Source organism: Coregonus lavaretus (assembly GCF_964263955.1).
Source record: "Coregonus lavaretus genome assembly, contig: HAP1_SCAFFOLD_988, whole genome shotgun sequence".
Classification (NCBI taxonomy): domain Eukaryota; kingdom Metazoa; phylum Chordata; class Actinopteri; order Salmoniformes; family Salmonidae; genus Coregonus; species Coregonus lavaretus.
In genome coordinates, this window is record NW_028159891.1 from 134,524 (window position 1) to 152,126 (window position 17,603).

The 17,603-nt window shown below is 42.0% G+C and overlaps 1 protein-coding gene across 1 annotated transcript; it reads left to right on the forward strand.

Annotated features, from left to right (window-relative positions):
- Positions 1 to 539: 539 nt before the first annotated feature.
- Positions 540 to 16,397, forward strand: LOC311122352 (uncharacterized protein; the record flags this gene model as incomplete). The annotated part of the gene is made up of 5 exons (XM_084196724.1): positions 540 to 1,248; positions 2,392 to 2,489; positions 2,625 to 2,802; positions 14,323 to 14,808; positions 16,360 to 16,397. Exons 1-5 carry the CDS (start codon positions 702 to 704, stop codon positions 16,395 to 16,397), a joined length of 1,347 nt encoding a protein of 448 aa, XP_084052850.1. The 5' UTR covers positions 540 to 701.
- Positions 16,398 to 17,603: the final 1,206 nt, after the last annotated feature.

A 17,603-nucleotide genomic window follows, 5' to 3' on the forward strand; every position in this document is an offset into this window, starting at 1 on the left:
GATATTTACCCAGTTAGGGAAAGACCATGTGGTAACACACACATGGAAGATGCCTTACCACTGCTCCCAGTGTGGAAAGAGGTATATCAATAATAATAATATAAGGCAATTAGCAGACGCTTTTATCCAAAGCGACTTACAGTCATGCATGCATACATTGTACATATGGATGGTCCCGGGAATCAAACCCACTACCCTGGCGTTACAAGCGCCAGTATGAAAAATTTATGGACTCACCGAATCTGGGAAACCCTGCCCTAATGGCTCCTGTTTCCGGTTTCCTCCGATAAGAAGTGAGGAAAATCCTTACTTTGAAATGATTTGTTATGACGTTGTTTGACAGAATCTTTTTTGTTAAACTGCGTTACCCAATTCAGTCAGCAGATGGCGATGTGAGTCATTCAGGTGCTTCTTGCGTGACGTATAATCTAGTGGACGGGATGCTAAGAACAGCAACACGGCTACTTATCCACCTCGATAGCTTGCTAGTCAACATGAAAATGAAACATTTAAGCACATTCTTGTGTATATTAGTCTCAGCGTTTTAAACACAATTATGTTTACGTATCAACTTCTTAACTTTAACGTCATTTGCTAGATGTTAAATGTGTTAGCTTGTTAAGATTGATATTGAGCCCGGCACTAGGCTAGTCGTTAATGCTAACCAGCTAATGCTAGCTAGCTAGCTAACATCCCCGACCATGAGCTCACTAAGCTACTCTCCTCCTGCTAAAGAAGAGGAGGTCTGCTGGACGGAGAAAGAAGCTCTGGGGATGAACATTGTCGTAAAAGAGGAGGATATTACAGTGAAAGGAGAGGAAGAAGCTATCGGAATGAAAAAGGAGGAAGAGGAGGCTATCACAGTGAAAGAAGAAGTGGAGCATGTTGGAGTGGAAGAGGGAATAACGGCTGTAACACTGGAAGAGGAGGTAGAAGCTTTCAGAATGAAAGAAGAGGAGGAGGATATCACATTGAAAGAAGAGAAGGATGTTATAGTGAAAGAAGAGAGAGATCCGTTTGGAGTGAAAGAGGAAGAGGGGATAGAGGCTGTCACAGTGGAAGAAGAGGAGGTAGATGATTTCAGAATAAAAAAGGAGGAAGAGGAGGCTGTTATTGTGAAAGAAGAAGAGGATGTTACAGTGAAAGACGAACCTTTTTGGGAGGAAGAGGAGGCTATCTCAATAAAAGAGAAGGTTGAAGACGTTCTGGGAGTGAAAGAGGAGGAGACAGAATATCTGATTAACACCAGTGAGTAACTGTCTAAAAAAGGTTCTGCACTCGAATGTGTTGTTCAGTTCTGTATGAATTGTTAAAGGGGCAATCTGTGATTGGTGTATGCATTTTATAACTTTTAAATGATTGATACTTTATACTCCATTTACATGGAAAATCATTTTGTGAAGTCAGCGGGTAAATATCTTTCCACACTGGGAGCTGTCTCCCAAGCTGGTCTCACTTGCTCAGAGGAAGAGATAATTGATCATTTTTCTGGATAGCCAGAAAATGTGACACGTAACTACCTATGCAAATGTTGGGGTCTGAAACCTGACAGTTCAAGTCAGGTCCGCTGAGAGAATGCAAAACAGACAGCAGACAGATGGGGCTTTCTGGCGCTATGAGGCACGGGACCCTATGAAATTCACGGAGCGCTTTGTACACAAAATGTAACTGGGATCCAGAACTTCACATCTAAGAGTTTAAAAGCAGAGGAGAAGTCCAAGAAACTGGTGACACATACGAGAGAGTTGTAGCCAGTGATTCTTGACAAATATAACTTCTAAATGCCCAACAACTTTAGTTCAACGGTCATCAACCCCATCAGAACAGCATGTTTAACTCTATGTAGTGGGATAGAGGAGTTAGTGAGCTGATTTTGGTCAATTCTGAATTCAACTCACTGGATTCAACTCAGGATAACCGTTGAAGGTTGCTTACCTGTTAGCCTTGTACGTTTCTATGGCAACAAATCCTTCAGCTCCAAACCTGCTGACTCCACTTTATCCTGAATCAAGTGTCTGAGCTGCGAGTTGAGGACCAATCAAATCGTGGGCCTCTGTAGCTCAATTGGTAGAGCACGGCGCTTGTAACGCCCAGGGTAGTGGGTTCGATCCCCGGGACCACCCCATACGTAAAAATTTACGCACACATGACTGTAAGTCGCTTTGGATAAAAGCGTCTGCTAAATGTCATATTATTATAATATTATTATTAGGCGATTCCTTGACAGCCCAAAAACAACATAGAAACTTCATTTGGAGGAAGGATGTTTGACATGCTTTTTACATTTTACAATATCTATATTTTTTATCAGGATGGAACTAGACATTTTAGGCCCTTTTTAGACCCTGAGGTCACATGTTTACCATCTGTTTGATGTTCTCGTTCATACAGGAGAGAGACGTGACTATCGTGGATCCTCTGGGGAGCCTCAACAACATCCTGATACTGACGAGGCAGAGAAGAGTCTCTCCAGATCAGAACACCAAATGGTACAGCTTGGTCTGGTCTAGCATACAGCTTGCTCTATCGGGGTCTGGGCTGGGTTTCTGTAAAGCACTTTATGACAACAGTGACATCAGCATCCATAATGATATGTGTCTGTGTCCCCTCTATATGGTTACCAGGACAACGCTAGCCCTTCCGCCCTCCCAGAGTCCCCGTGTCGTACCTCTCCCAGTAGCGCCTTACTGCTGGGTCTGAAGAGGTTGTCTGTGCGGCTGGTGGACTGCAGGAAAACAACGGGGCTGAGTGGAACTGTGAGAGGAGGAGAAGAGAAGAAAGGAGCAGATTTGACTAATCAAAGTAAGTGCTGTAGTTTAGTTTAAACAAATAAAATAGATCTGCCCACTGGTATCTGTTACCAGGACAACCAGCAGAGTTCTGTTAGTTGACATGAAGATAGACTGGTATCTGTTACCAGGACAACCAGCAGAGTTCTGTTAGTTGACATGAATATATACTGGTATCTGTTACCAGGACAACCAGCAGAGTTCTGTTAGTTGACATGAAGATAGACTGGTATCTGTTACCAGGACAACCAGCAGAGTTCTGTTAGTTGACATGAATATATACTGGTATCTGTTACCAGGACAACCAGCAGAGTTCTGTTAGTTGACATGAAGATAGACTGGTATCTGTTACCAGGACAACCAGCAGAGTTCTGTTAGTTGACATGAAGATACACTGGTATCTGTTACCAGGACAACCAGCAGAGTTCTGTTAGTTGACATGAATATATACTGGTATCTGTTACCAGGACAACCAGCAGAGTTCTGTTAGTTGACATGAATATATACTGGTATCTGTTACCAGGACAACCAGCAGAGTTCTGTTAGTTGACATGAAGATAGACTGGTATCTGTTACCAGGACAACCAGCAGAGTAAATCCAGAGAGTGTGGTGAAGGATGGTTATGGTATTACATTGATAACCAACTATTCCCAGACACCAAGACCACTCCATGGCTGTTCTAAATAATTGAAAGTTCCCCTGGAAGGGACGAATAATGAAGCACCCTATACTATTCAGGTCTGGGATTGGCCTTTAAAACGGACCAATAACATCACACTACCGTGCTATACTATTCATAATGTGACGAGATCCTGAGGCCCATTGTCGTGCCATTCATCCACCGCCATCACCTCATGTTTCAGCAGGATAATGCACGGCCCCATGTCGCAAGGATCTGTACTCAATTCCTGGAAGCTGAAACTGTCCCTGTTTTTCCATGGCCACCATTTTCACCAGACATGTCACCCATTGAGCATGTTTGGGATGCTCTGTAATGACGTGTACGACAGCGTGTTCCAGTTCCCCACCAATATGCAGCAGCTCGAGTGGGAAAACATTCCACAGGCCACAATCAACAGCCTGATCAACTCTATGTGAAGGTGTAACGCTGCATGAGGCAAATGGTCACACCAGGTACTGACTGGTTTCCTTATATGAACTGGAACTCAGTCAAATCTTTGAAATTGTTGCATGTTGCGTTTATATTTTTGTTCAGTGGTGAAGGATGTATTGCCCAAAGGAAATAGTAAAGTTGTATTATACTGGGAAAGATGGGTTAGTCTGTGGACGTCTAAGGCTTGGAATTAAGATTAGAGTGATTGGTTGATTTGAGGATGCACTTGGAGTCCAGTACAAATAGGAGGTGGCTATAGGAGAACGCTACCGTAGTGCCAACTGTAAAGTTTGGTGGATGAGGAATAATTGTCTGGGGCTGTTTGTCATGGTTCGGGCTAGGCCCCTTAGTTCCAGTGAAGGGAAATCTTAACGCTACAGCGTACAATGACATTCTAAACGATTCTGTGCTCCCAACGTTGTGGCAACAGTTTGGGGAAGGCCCTTTCCTGTTTCAGTATGACAATGCCCCTGTGCACAAAGCGAGGTTCATGAAGAAATTATTTGTTGAGATTGGTGTGGAAGAACTTGACTGGCCTGGACAGAGCCCTGATCTCAACCCCATCGAACACCTTTGGGATGAATTGGAACGCCGACTGCGAGCCAGGCCTAATCGCCCAACATCAGTGCCCGACCTCACTAATGCTATTGTGGCTGAATGGATGCAAGTCCCCACACCAATGTTCAACATCCAGTGGAAAGCCTTCCCAGAAGAGTGGAGGCTGTTATAGCAGCAAAGGAGGGACCAACTCCATATTAACGCCCATGATTTTGGAATGATATTTTTCGATGAGCAGGTGGCCACATCATTTGGGTCATGTAGTGTATTTAATGTTTGACCCCATCCCTCAGCTGTATACCAAAACAGTGGCAGGGTGACACCTTTTTTGTTGTTTGAACTGCAGAATGCCTCTTTAGGTCTAGTAGCCTATCAAATAACAATAATGTACATTTAAAGTGTATCCTATACTAGTCTATTTATCCATTAGGTCTAATAAATGTATCCTATACTGACTAGTCTATTTATCCATTAGGTCTAATAAATGTATCCTATACTGACTAGTCTATTTATCCATTAGGTCTAATAAATGGATCCTATACTAGTCTATTTATCCATTAGGTCTAATAAATGGATCCTATACTGACTAGTCTATTTATCCATTAGGTCTAATAAATGTATCCTATACTGACTAGTCTATTTATCCATTAGGTCTAATAAATGTATCCTATACTGACTAGTCTATTTATCAGTTAGGTCTAATAAATGTATCCTATACTGACTAGTCTATTTATCCATTAGGTCTAATAAATGTATCCTATACTGACTAGTCTATTTATCCATTAGGTCTAATAAATGGATCCTATACTGACTAGTCTATTTATCAATTAGGTCTAATAAATATTGCCACTCCTATTTGCCATATCTTCAATCTAAGCCTACTAGAAGTGTGCCCCCTCAGGCCTGGAGGGAAGCAAAAGTCATTCCGCTACCAAAGAATAGTAAAGCCCCCTTTACTGGCTCAAATAGCCGACCAATCAGCCTGTTACCAACCCTTAGTAACGTTTTGGGGAAAGTTGTGTTTGGCCAGATAAAATGCTATTTTACAGTAAGCAAATTGACAACATACTTTTCAGCACACTTATAGGGAAGGGCATTCAACAAGCACAGCACGTACACAAATGACTGATGATTGGCTGAGAGAAATTGATGTTAAAAAGATTGTGGGGGCTGTTTTGTTAGACTTCAGTGCGGCTTTTGATATTATAGATCATATAGTCTGCTGATGGAATGTAGTATTACTTTACTGATTACACTGTTTGACAGGTACAGTGGGGGAAAAGTATTTAGTCAGCCACCAATTGTGCAAGTTCTCCCACTTAAAAAGATGAGAGAGGCCTGTAATTTTCATCATAGTTACACGTCAACTATGACAGACAAATTGAGCTTTTTTTTCTCCAGAAAATCACATTGTAGGATTTTTTATGAATTTATTTGCAAATTATGGTGGAAAATAAGTATTTGGTCACCTACAAACAAGCAAGATTTCTGGCTCTCACAGACCTGTAACTTCTTCTTTAAGAGGCTCCTCTGTCCTCCACTCGTTACCTGTATTAATGGCACCTGTTTGAACTTATCAGTATAAAAGACACCTGTCCACAACCTCAAACAGTCACACTCCAAACTCCACTATGGCCAAGACCAAAGAGCTGTCAAAGGACACCAGAAACAAAATTGTAGACCTGCACCAGGCTGGGAAGACTGAATCTGCAATAGGTAAGCAGCTTGGTTTGAAGAAATCAACTGTGGGAGCAATTATTAGGAAATGGAAGACATACAATACCACTGATAATCTCCCTTGATCTGGGGCTCCATGCAAGATCTCACCCCGTGGGGTCAAAATGATCACAAGAACGGTGAGCAAAAATCCCAGAACCACACGGGGGGACCTAGTGAATGACCTGCAGAGAGCTTGGACCAAAGTAACAAAGCCTACCATCAGTAACACACTACACCGCCAGGGACTCAAATCCTGCTGTGCCAGACGTGTCCCCCTGCTTAAGCCAGTACATGTCCAGGCCCGTCTGAAGTTTGCTAGAGTGCATTTGGATGATCCAGAAGAGGATTGGGAGAATGTCATATGGTCAGATGAAACCAAAATATAACTTTTTGGTAAAAACTCAAGTCGTCGTGTTTGGAGGACAAAGAATGCTGAATTGCATCCAAAGAGTGAAAACCTCCTTCCATCAGCAAGGGCATTGAAGATGAAACGTGGCTGGGTCTTTCAGCATGACAATGATCCCAAACACACCGCCCGGGCAACGAAGGAGTGGCTTCGTAAGAAGCATTTCAAAATCCTGGAGTGGCCTAGCCAGTCTCCAGATCTCAACCCCATAGAAAATCTTTGGAGGGAGTTGAAAGTCTGTGTTGCCCAGCGACAGCCCCAAAACATCACTGCTCTAGAGGAGATCTGTATGGAGGAATGTGCCAAAATACCAGCAACAGTGTGTTAAAACCTTGTGAAGACTTACAGAAAACGTTTGACCTGTGTCATTGCCAACAAAGGGTATATAACAAAGTATTGAGAAACTTTTGTAATTGACCAAATACTTATTTTCCACCATAATTTGCAAATAAATTCATTAATAATCCTACAATGTGATTTTCTGGATTTTCTCATTTTGTCTGTCATAGCTGACGTGTACCTATGATGAAAATCACAGGCCTCTCTCATCTTTTTAAGTGGGAGAACTTGCACAATTGGTGGCTGACTAAATACTTTTTTCCCCCACTGTAACTAGCAACTGTAACGGATTACATTTAGAAAGTAACCCAACCAATCAACCCTGCCAAGATTATTTTAAATGTGAATTTTTTTTGTAAACTGGCTTCGGGTTATTGAGGGATCTGATTTGGATTAAACCTCCTAGCAAGACGTTGTGGAGGTTTCATTCAGGTCTCTGTTTAAATAAACGCTCTGTCTTTGGCAGGAGAAAGACCAGACTCAGAGGAAGCAGAGACGTCCAAACCAGCAAGACGATTCCACTGCTCCCACTGTGGAAAAGGTTTTAATCAGTTAAGGGTCCTGAAACAACATGAGAGAATACACACAGGTGAGAAGCCTTTCCAATGCTCCCAGTGTGGAAAGAGTTTTTCCTTGATAGCGAACCTGAAAAGACATGAGAGGACACACACAGGAGATAAGCCTCATCACTGCTCCCAGTGTGGAAAGAGTTTTACCCAGTTAGGACACCTGAAAGTGCATGTGAGAATACACACAGGGGAAAAGCCTTATCACTGCTCCCAGTGTGGAAAGGGTTTTAACCGGAAAGAACACCTGAAAGGGCATGAGAGAATACACACAGGGGAGAAGCCTTTCCAATGCTCCCAGTGTGGAAGTATTTTTTCCCAGTTAGGACACCTGAAAGTGCATGAGATAATACACACAGTGGAAAAGCCTCATCACTGCTCCCAGTGTGGAAAGAGTTTTAACCGGAAAGAATACCTGAAAGAGCATGAGAGAATACACACAGGGGAGAAGCCTTTCCAATGCTCCCAGTGTGGAAAGAGTTTTACCCAGTTAGCGAGCCTGAAAATACATGAGAGAGTACACACAGGAGAGAAGCCTCATCACTGCTCCCAGTGTGGAAAGAGTTTTAACCTGAAAGGACAACTGAAAGAGCATGAGAGAATACACACAGGGGAGAAGCCCTACCACTGCTCCCAATGTGAAAAGAGTTTTGCCTGGTTAGCTAACCTGAGAAGACATGAGAGGACGCATACAGGAGAGAAGCCTCATTACTGCTCCCAGTGTGGAAATAGTTTTTACCAGTTAGGTCACCTGAGAAGACATGAGAATACACACAGGACATAAGGATGTATGCTGGTGAACAGTAGGACATAGGACAGATTTAGGATACTGAACAGTAGGACATAGGACAGATGTAGGATACTGAACAGTAGGACATAGGACAGATGTAGGATACTGAACAGTAGGACATAGGACAGATGTAGGATACGGAACAGTAGGACATAGGACAGATGTAGGCTGCTGAACAGTGGGACATAGGACAGATGTAGGATACTGAAAAGTAGGACATAGGACAGATGTAGGCTGAACAGTAGGACATAGGACAGATGTAGGATACTGAACAGTAGGACATAGGACAGATGTAGGATACTGAACAGTAGGACATAGGACAGATGTAGGATACTGAACAGTAGGACATAGGACAGATGTAGGATACTGAACAGTAGGACATAGGACAGATGTAGGATACTGAACAGTAGGACATAGGACAGATGTAGGCTGGTGAACAGTAGGACATAGGACAGATGTAGGATACTGAACAGTAGGACATAGGACTGATGTAGGATACTGAACAGTAGGACATAGGACAGATGTAGGATACTGAACAGTAGGACATAGGACAGATGTAGGATACTGAACAGTAGGACATAGGACAGATGTAGGCTGAACAGTGGGACATAGGACAGATGTAGGATACTGAACAGTAGGACATAGGACAGATGTAGGATACTGAACAGTAGGACTTAGGACAGATGTAGGATACTGAACAGTAGGACATAGGACAGATGTAGGTCCAATACATGTTGGATCAGTAGGCCGTAGAGCACAACTTATTCAGTTAACCAACTCATCATCAAGCTTTTCTGATTTGAATGGGTTGTGTAGTGTTAGAGGACCTGAGATGACATGAGAGAATACAGAGGCTTTGTTCTGACTGTTGTTTTGGACTGACAACTGTTCTGATTATTCTATTTTCCTTTAAGTTGTTGAAATGTTCCGTATTGACTGACCTTCATGTCTTAAAGTAATGATGGACTTGTCATTTCTCTTTGCTTATTTGAGCTGTTCTTGCCATAGTATGGACTTGGTCTTTTACCAAATAGGGCTATCTTCTGTATATCCCCCCTTACCTTGTCACAACACAACTGATTGGCTGAAACGCATTAAGAAGGAAAGAAATTCCACAAATGAACTTTTAAGAAGGCACACCTGTTAATTGAAATGCATTGAAATACCTGTTGAAAGAATGCCAAGAGTGTGCAAAGCTGTCATCAAGGCAAAGGGTGGCTACTTTGAAGAATCTCAAATATATTTTGATTTAACACTTTTTTGGTTAATACATGATTCCATATATGTTATTTCATAGTTTTGATGTCTTCACTATTATTCTACAATGTAGAAAATAGTAAAAATAAAGAAAAACCTTGAATGAGTAGGTGTTCTAAAACTTTTGACTGGTACTGTATATGAAAATGTTCTAAAATGTTTGCCCGGTAGTGTGTGTGTGTGTGTGTGTATATATATATATATATATATATATATATATATATATATATATATATATATATATATATATATATATATATATATATGTATATATATACAGTTGAAGTCAGAAGTTTAAATACACTTAGGTTGGAGTCATTAAAACTCGTTTTTCAACCACTCCACACATTTCTTGTTAACAAACTATAGTTTTGGCAAGTCGGTTAGGACATCTACTTTGTACATGACACAAGTCATTTTTCCAACAATTGTTTACAGACAGATTATTTCACCTATAATTCATTTGTATCACAATTCCAGTGCGTCAGAAGTTTACATGCACTAAGTTGACTGTGCCTTTAAACAGCTTGGAAAATTCCAGAAAATGATGTCATGGCTTTAGAAGCTTCTAATAGGCTAATTGACATAATTTGTGTCAATTTGGAGATGTACCTATGGATGTATTTCAAGGCCTACCTTCAAACTAAGTGCCTCTTTGCTTGACATCATGGGAAAATGAAAAGAAATCAGCCAAGACCTCAGAAAATAAATGGTAGACCTCCACAAGTCTGGTTCATCCTTGGGAGCAATTTCCAAATGGCTGATGGTACCACGTTCATCTGTATAAACAATAGTACACAAGTATAAACACCATGGGACCACGCAGCCGTCATACCGCTCAGGAAGGAGACGCTTTTTATCTCCTAGAGATTAACGTACTTTAGTGCGAAAAGTGCAAATCAATCCCAGAACAACAACAAAGGACCTTGTGAAGATGCTGGAGGAAACAGGTACAAAAGTATCTATATCCACAGTAAAACTAGTCCTATATCGACATAACCTGAAAGGCCGCTCAGCAAGGAAGAAGCCTCTGCTCCAAAACCGCCATAAAAAAGCCAGACTACGGTTTGCAACTGCACGTGGGGACAAAAATCTTACTTTTTGGAGAAATATCCTCTGGTCTGATAAAACAAAAAACAGAACTGTTTGGCCATAATGACCATTGTTATGTTTGGAGGAAAATGGGGGAGCCTGCAAGCCGAAGAACACCATCCCAACCGTGAAACACGTGGGTGGCAGCATCATGCTGTGGGGGTGCTTTGCTGCAGGAGGGACTGGTGCACTTCACAAAACAGATGGTATCATGAGGAAGGAAAATTATGTGGATATATTGAAGCAACATCTCAAGACATCAGTAAGGAAGTTAAAGCTTGGTCACAAATGGTTCTTCCAAATGGACAATGACCCCAAGCATACTTCCAAAGTTGTTGCAAAATGGCTTAAGGACAACAAAATCAAGGTATTGGAGTGGCCATCACAAAGCCCTGACCTCAATCATATAGAAAATGTGTGGGCAGAACTGAAAAAGCGTTTGCGAGCAAGGAGGCCTACAAACCTGACTCAGTTACACCAGCTCTGTCATGAGGAATGGGCCAAAATTCACCCAACTTATTGTGGGAAGCTTGTGGAAGGCTACCCGAAACGTTTGACCCAAGTTAAACCATTTTAAAGGCAATGCTACCAAAAAACTAATTGAGTGTATATAAACTTCTGACCCACTGGGAATGTGATGAAAGAAATAAAAGCTGAAATAAATCACTCTCTCTACTATTATCATCCATCCATCCATTGATTCTTGAAGAATATAACTTCTAAATGCCTCATGAGTTCAACTGTTACACTCCATGAGAACCCAAAATGTAAGCTTGTTTTTCTCCAATGTTTGTAAACATTGTAAATGTAAACAAATACTATATAGCCTCATAACATGTTTAAAACAATAATGTTGATATCATGGATGGTCAGTCCTTGCATCCATAGCTCTGTCTATTCATCTTACATTACATTTCTCCCATCCCTCAGCTGTTTACCAAAACAGAGGCAGGGTCGACCGTTTTGTTATTGTTTCATCTGTGGATTTTGCCCTTTAAACAGCTGCATAGTATCAAGATATCAAAGTGTCCCCAACACAAAGGTAAACAATAGGCCTGTAGTAAATGCAGCATTTCGTCTTTCACATGTAAATAGTACTTTTTCAGTAGTGCTCAAAAGCATGCAGCGTTCTAAGGCGTCACTACTGATCCCGGTTCGATCCCAGCCGGCCGTGAACCGGGATGACCCATGATGCGGTGCCCAGTTGGCCCAGCGTCGTCCGGCTCAGGGGAGGGTTTGGCCGGCCCGGGTTGTCCTTGTCCCAGCGCACTCTAGCTACTCCTGTGGCAGGCGGGCGCAAGATGTACAGTGTTTCCTCCGACACATTGGTGCTGCTGGCTTCCGGGTTAAGCGAGCATTGTGTCAAGAAGCAGTGCGGCTCTCGACCTTCGTGGTCTGTGAGAGCCAGAAATCTTGCTTGTTTGTAGGTGACCAAATACTTATTTTCCACCATAATTTGCAAATAAATTCATTAAAAATCCTACAATGTGATTTTCTGGATTTTTTTCTAATTTTGTCTGTCATACAGTGGGGAAAAAAAGTATTTAGTCAGCCACCAATTGTGCAAGTTCTCCCACTTAAAAAGATGAGAGAGGCCTGTAATTTTCATCATAGGTACACGTCAACTATGACAGACAAAATGAGAAAAAAAAATCCAGAAAATCACATTGTAGGATTTTTAATGAATTTATTGGCATATGATGGTGGAAAATAAGTATTTGGTCAATAACAAAAGTTTCTCAATACTTTGTTAAATACCCTTTGTTGGCAATGACACAGGTCAAACGTTTTCTGTAAGTCTTCACAAGGTTTTCACACACTGTTGCTGGTATTTTGGCCCATTCCTCCATGCAGATCTCCTCTAGAGCAGTGATGTTTTGGGGCTGTCGCTGGGCAACACAGACTTTCAACTCCCTACAAAGATTTTCTATGGGGTTGAGATCTGGAGACTGGCTAGGCCACTCCAGGACCTTGAAATGCTTCTTACGAAGCCACTCCTTCGTTGCCCGGGCGGTGTGTTTGGGATCATTGTCATGCTGAAAGACCCAGCCACGTTTCATCTTCAATGCCCTTGCTGATGGAAGGAGGGTTTCACTCAAAATCTCACGATACATGGCCCCATTCATTCTTTCCTTTACACGGATCAGTCGTCCTGGTCCCTTTGCAGAAAAACAGCCCCAAAGCATGATGTTTCCAACCCCATGCTTCACAGTAGGTATGGTGTTCTTTGGATGCAACTCAGCATTCTTTGTCCTCCAAACATGACGAGTTGAGTTTTTACCAAAAAGTTATATTTTGGTTTCATCTGACCATATGACATTCTCCCAATCCTCTTCTGGATCATCCAAATGCACTTCAGACGGGCCTGGACATGTACTGGCTTAAGCAGGGGGACACGTCTCGCACTGCAGGACTTGAGTCCCTGGCGGCGTAGTGTGTTACTGATGGTTGGCTTTGTTACTTTGGTCCCAGCTCTCTGCAGGTCATTCACTAGGTCCCCCTGTGTGGTTCTGGGATTTCTGCTCACCGTTCTTGTGATCATTTTGACCCCACGGGGTGAGATCTTGCGTGGAGCCCCAGATCGAGGGAGATTATCAGTGGTCTTGTATGTCTTCCATTTCCTAATAATTGCTCCCACAGTTGATTTCTTCAAACCAAGCTGCTTACCTATTGCAGATTCAGTCTTCCCAGCCTGGTGCAGGTCTACAATTTTGTTTTTGGTGTCCTTTGACAGCTCTTTGGTCTTGGCCATTGTGAAGTTTGGAGTGTGACTGTTTGAGGTTGTGGACAGGTGTATTTTATACTGATAACAAGTTCAAACAGGTGCCATTAATACAGGTAACGAGTGGAGGACAGAGGAGCCTCTGAAAGAAGAAGTTACAGGTCTGTGAGAGCCAGAAATCTTGCTTGTTTGTAGGTGACCAAATACTTATTTTCCACCATAATTTGCAAATAAATTCATAAAAAATCCTACAATGGGATTTTCTGGATTTTCTTTCCTCAATTTGTCTGTCATAGTTGACGTGTACCTATGATGAAAATTACAGGACTCTCTCATCTTTTTAAGTGGGAGAACTTGCACAATTGGTGGCTGACTAAATACTTTTTTTCCCCACTGTAGTTGACGTGTACCTATTTATAATTACAGGCCTCTCTCATCTTTTTAAGTGGGAGAACTTGCACAATTGGTGGCTGACTAAATATTTTTTTCCCCACTGTATGTATTGGCAATAATTCATTTCCAATAGGGAGGCATGGAATAATTACAAATGTATATTTTGTCAGGCTGGATGTTTGAAATATGAGTAGGTGATTTGAGTCATGCTTCTTCAGTAGTGGAATAAAGACAATTAGCACTTGAATATTGTCAAGAAATACTGGAGTGATGTAAGATTGTTAATAAAATTGTTCATAGACGCTGCGTCAATGTTTATAGGCTGCAAGTACGTTGAATTAAGTTGTTTTCAAGTCGTTGAAACAACGACCTGAGAAATCTCTTCAACTTTCACTTTCAACCAAAACCGAACATAGATTGGACCTCGAGCATAGTCTTCTTTTCAACAACATTTTGCAAGGTGGGATAGCCCAATGTCAAAACACAGTTTTAACGTGTCCAAATCAATAACCAATATGCAGAGTTGTGGAGGTTTCATTCAGGTCTCTGTTTAAATAAACGCTCTGTCTTTGGCAGGAGAAAGACCAGATTCAGAGGAACCAGAGACGTCCAAACCAGCAAGACGATTCCACTGCAACCACTGTGGAAAAGGTTTTAATCAGTTAGGGGACCTGAAACGACATGAGAGAATACACACAGGGGAGAAGCCTTTCCAATGCTCCCAGTGTGGAAATAGTTTTTCCTTGTTAGCGAGCCTGAAAATACATGAGAGGATACACACAGGGGAAAAGCCTCATCACTGCTCCCAGTGTGGAAAGAGTTTTACCCAGTTAGGACACCTGAAAGTGCATGGGAGAATACACACAGGGGAAAAGCCTCATCACTGCTCCCACTGTGGAAAGGGTTTTAACCAGTTAGGGGACCTCAAACGACATGAGACAATACACACAGGGGAGAAGCCTCATCACTGCTCCCAGTGTGGAAAGGGTTTTAACCAGTTAGGGGACCTGAAACGACATGAGACAATACACACAGGGGAGAAGCCTTTCCAATGCTCCCAGTGTAGAAAGAGTTTTACCCAGTTAGGGAGCCTAAAAATACATGAGAGAATACACACAGGAGATAAGCCTCATCACTGCTCCCAGTGTGGAAAGAGTTTTACCCAGTTAGGACACCTGAAAGTGCATGAGAGAATACACACATGGGAGAAGTGCTACCACTGCTCCCAATGTGAAAAGAGTTTTGCCTGGTTAGGGTACCTGAAAATACATGAGAGAATACACACAGGAGAGAAGCCTCATCACTGCTCCCGGTGTGGAAAGAGTTTTACCCAGTTAAGTCACCTGAAACAGCATGAGAGAATACACACAGGGGAGAAGCCGTACCACTGCTCCCAATGTGAAAAGAGTTTTGCCTGGTTAGGTCACATGAGAAGACATGAGAGGACGCACACAGGAGATAAGGATGTAGGCTGCTGAACAGTGGGACATAGGACAGATGTAGGCTGAACAGTAGGACATAGGACAGATGTAGGTCCAATACATGGTGGATCAGTAGGCCGTAGAGACTCTGAATGTGTCTTGTGTATTGACTTTCCAGTGTTTTCCGTACTGAAGTAGAGTGATGGAGTGCTGCATCAGATGACCTGGCCTCCACAATCACTCGACCTGAACCTCTATTGAGATGGTTTGGGATGAGTTGGACCGCAGAGTGAAGGAAACAAAGCCAACAAGTGCTCAGCATATGTGGGAACTCCTTCAAGACTGTTGGAAAATAATTCCTCATGAAGCTGGTTGAGAGAATGCCAAGCTGTCATCAAGGCAAAGGGTGGCCATTTTGAAGAATGTAAATATAAAAGATATATTGATTTGTTTTACACTTTTTGGTTACTACATGATTCGATATGTGTTTTTTCATATTGTTGATGTCTTCACCATTATTCAACAATGTATAAAATAGTAAAAATGAAGAAAAACCCTTGAATGAGTAGGTGTGTCCATACATTGACTGATACTGTACATCTACATGATGTATCGTTACACAATGTAGGCGCAGTATAGACCCAACTGCATATCTTGATATTATTGTAACCTTATGTTTAAAATACTCACTCATTAAAAATCTGTAATGATCAACACATGATTCTCTTTGTACTTTTACATATATTTTATTTATTTTAATAAAATGCATGAAAAACAAACGTTTTGTTTGAAAATAAAATAAAGATTTGACCTGACGTTATTACTAACTGCAGTCAGCAGGTGGCGATGTGGGTCTTTCAGGCAATGCTGCCATTGTGACGTATAATCTAGCGGGCAGAGGCTGCTGTCAAGAAACACTGGCATGTTTTATCATCGGACCCAGCTCTGCCAGCTTATTGTACAAAGGAGAGGTCGCAATTTACGCGACATGTTGGTCGATGCCAACTGCCAAAATGAGCCAGGCTCGTTTACGGCCTCTTCCGAACGGCAGCTATAAATGCAGAGGCTGCGCACAGTGCAACGATATGCCACCCACGGAAAGGAAAACGATTCCAAATAAATGGCATTGTTAGGTGCTCCTCCACCCATGTCATCTCCATGATTAAATGTCCATGTGGGCTGTGGGATGTAGGTAAAACCTCTCGTTCTCTCAAACCAGAGAATTCGTGAACATAAAAGTTCAACCGGAAGAAACGACAGGGATTATCAAGTGACATTATAATGACCAAAAACATCACATTTCTACCTTTTTAGATTTAGTGTCAAAGAGAAAGTCAAGATATCAGACAAACGAGGCGATATAAAGAACTCTTGAGTAAAAGAGCATGTTTTGGGATTTTCACCCTCCAGACATTATTCCCTAAAGGTCTAAATGCCGAAATGTCCATGCATGTTATGTTGTAAATGAGAACGTGTCCTAATGCGGCCACTTCAGACTACTCTGATGTTTCTTCTTGCACTGCACCCAATGAGTTATGAAAACTAACTTGATAGGTCGATGTGCTCGTTGTTGTTTTACATACGTGTTTTAATACGTTTTATGTACACACTTCAGTAGAATACTTATATTTACTTGTTTATTTTCCCTCGACTTCAACCCCATTGGATGCATTGGGTGGCGCAGTGGTGCAGTGGTCTAAGGCACTGCATCGCAGTGCTAACTGTGCCACTAGAGATCCTGGTTCGAATCCAGGCTCTGTCGCAGCCGGCCGCGACCGGGAGACTCATGGGCGGCGCACAATTGGCCCAGCGTCGTCCAGGGTAGGGGAGGGAATGGCCGGCAGGGATGTAGCTCAGTTGATAGAGCATGGCGTTTGCAACGCCAGGGTTGTGTGTTCGATTCCCACGGGGGGCCAGTATAAAAAATAAATAATGTAATCACCATCTGTAAGTCGCTCTGGATAAGAGCGTCTGCTAAAATGACTAAAATGTAAAAAAAATGCATTGAACGGATGTGGGTGGAGCAACGTCTACATAAATGTGTAAATTCAAAACACTCACAGAAGCTCTGACGAAGGCCTCGAGGCGGATACGTAAAGATAATAAAGAGCAGTGATTCTATCAGGAGCAGTGTGCGGGTTTCTTCTTGTTTCTCTCTTGTCATTGCTGATTAAAATTGATGTCAATGATGAGAGTAATGTAGCTGAAAAAGAAATATGTAAATGCTGGTTGATTTTTGTTTTGTACACAACAATTAAGAAATTGACAAAACTCGTAAATGGTATGAAATAAAACAAAAGTTGTTCATCAAGTATAGCAGTTTGAATTGCGTTAACACAAATGAATCGTAAATAAACCTTGTAGATGATAAAAGACAGAAATTAACGGTGAACATTTACCGGTGATGATACAACGGGGAATTGATCAACATGAACA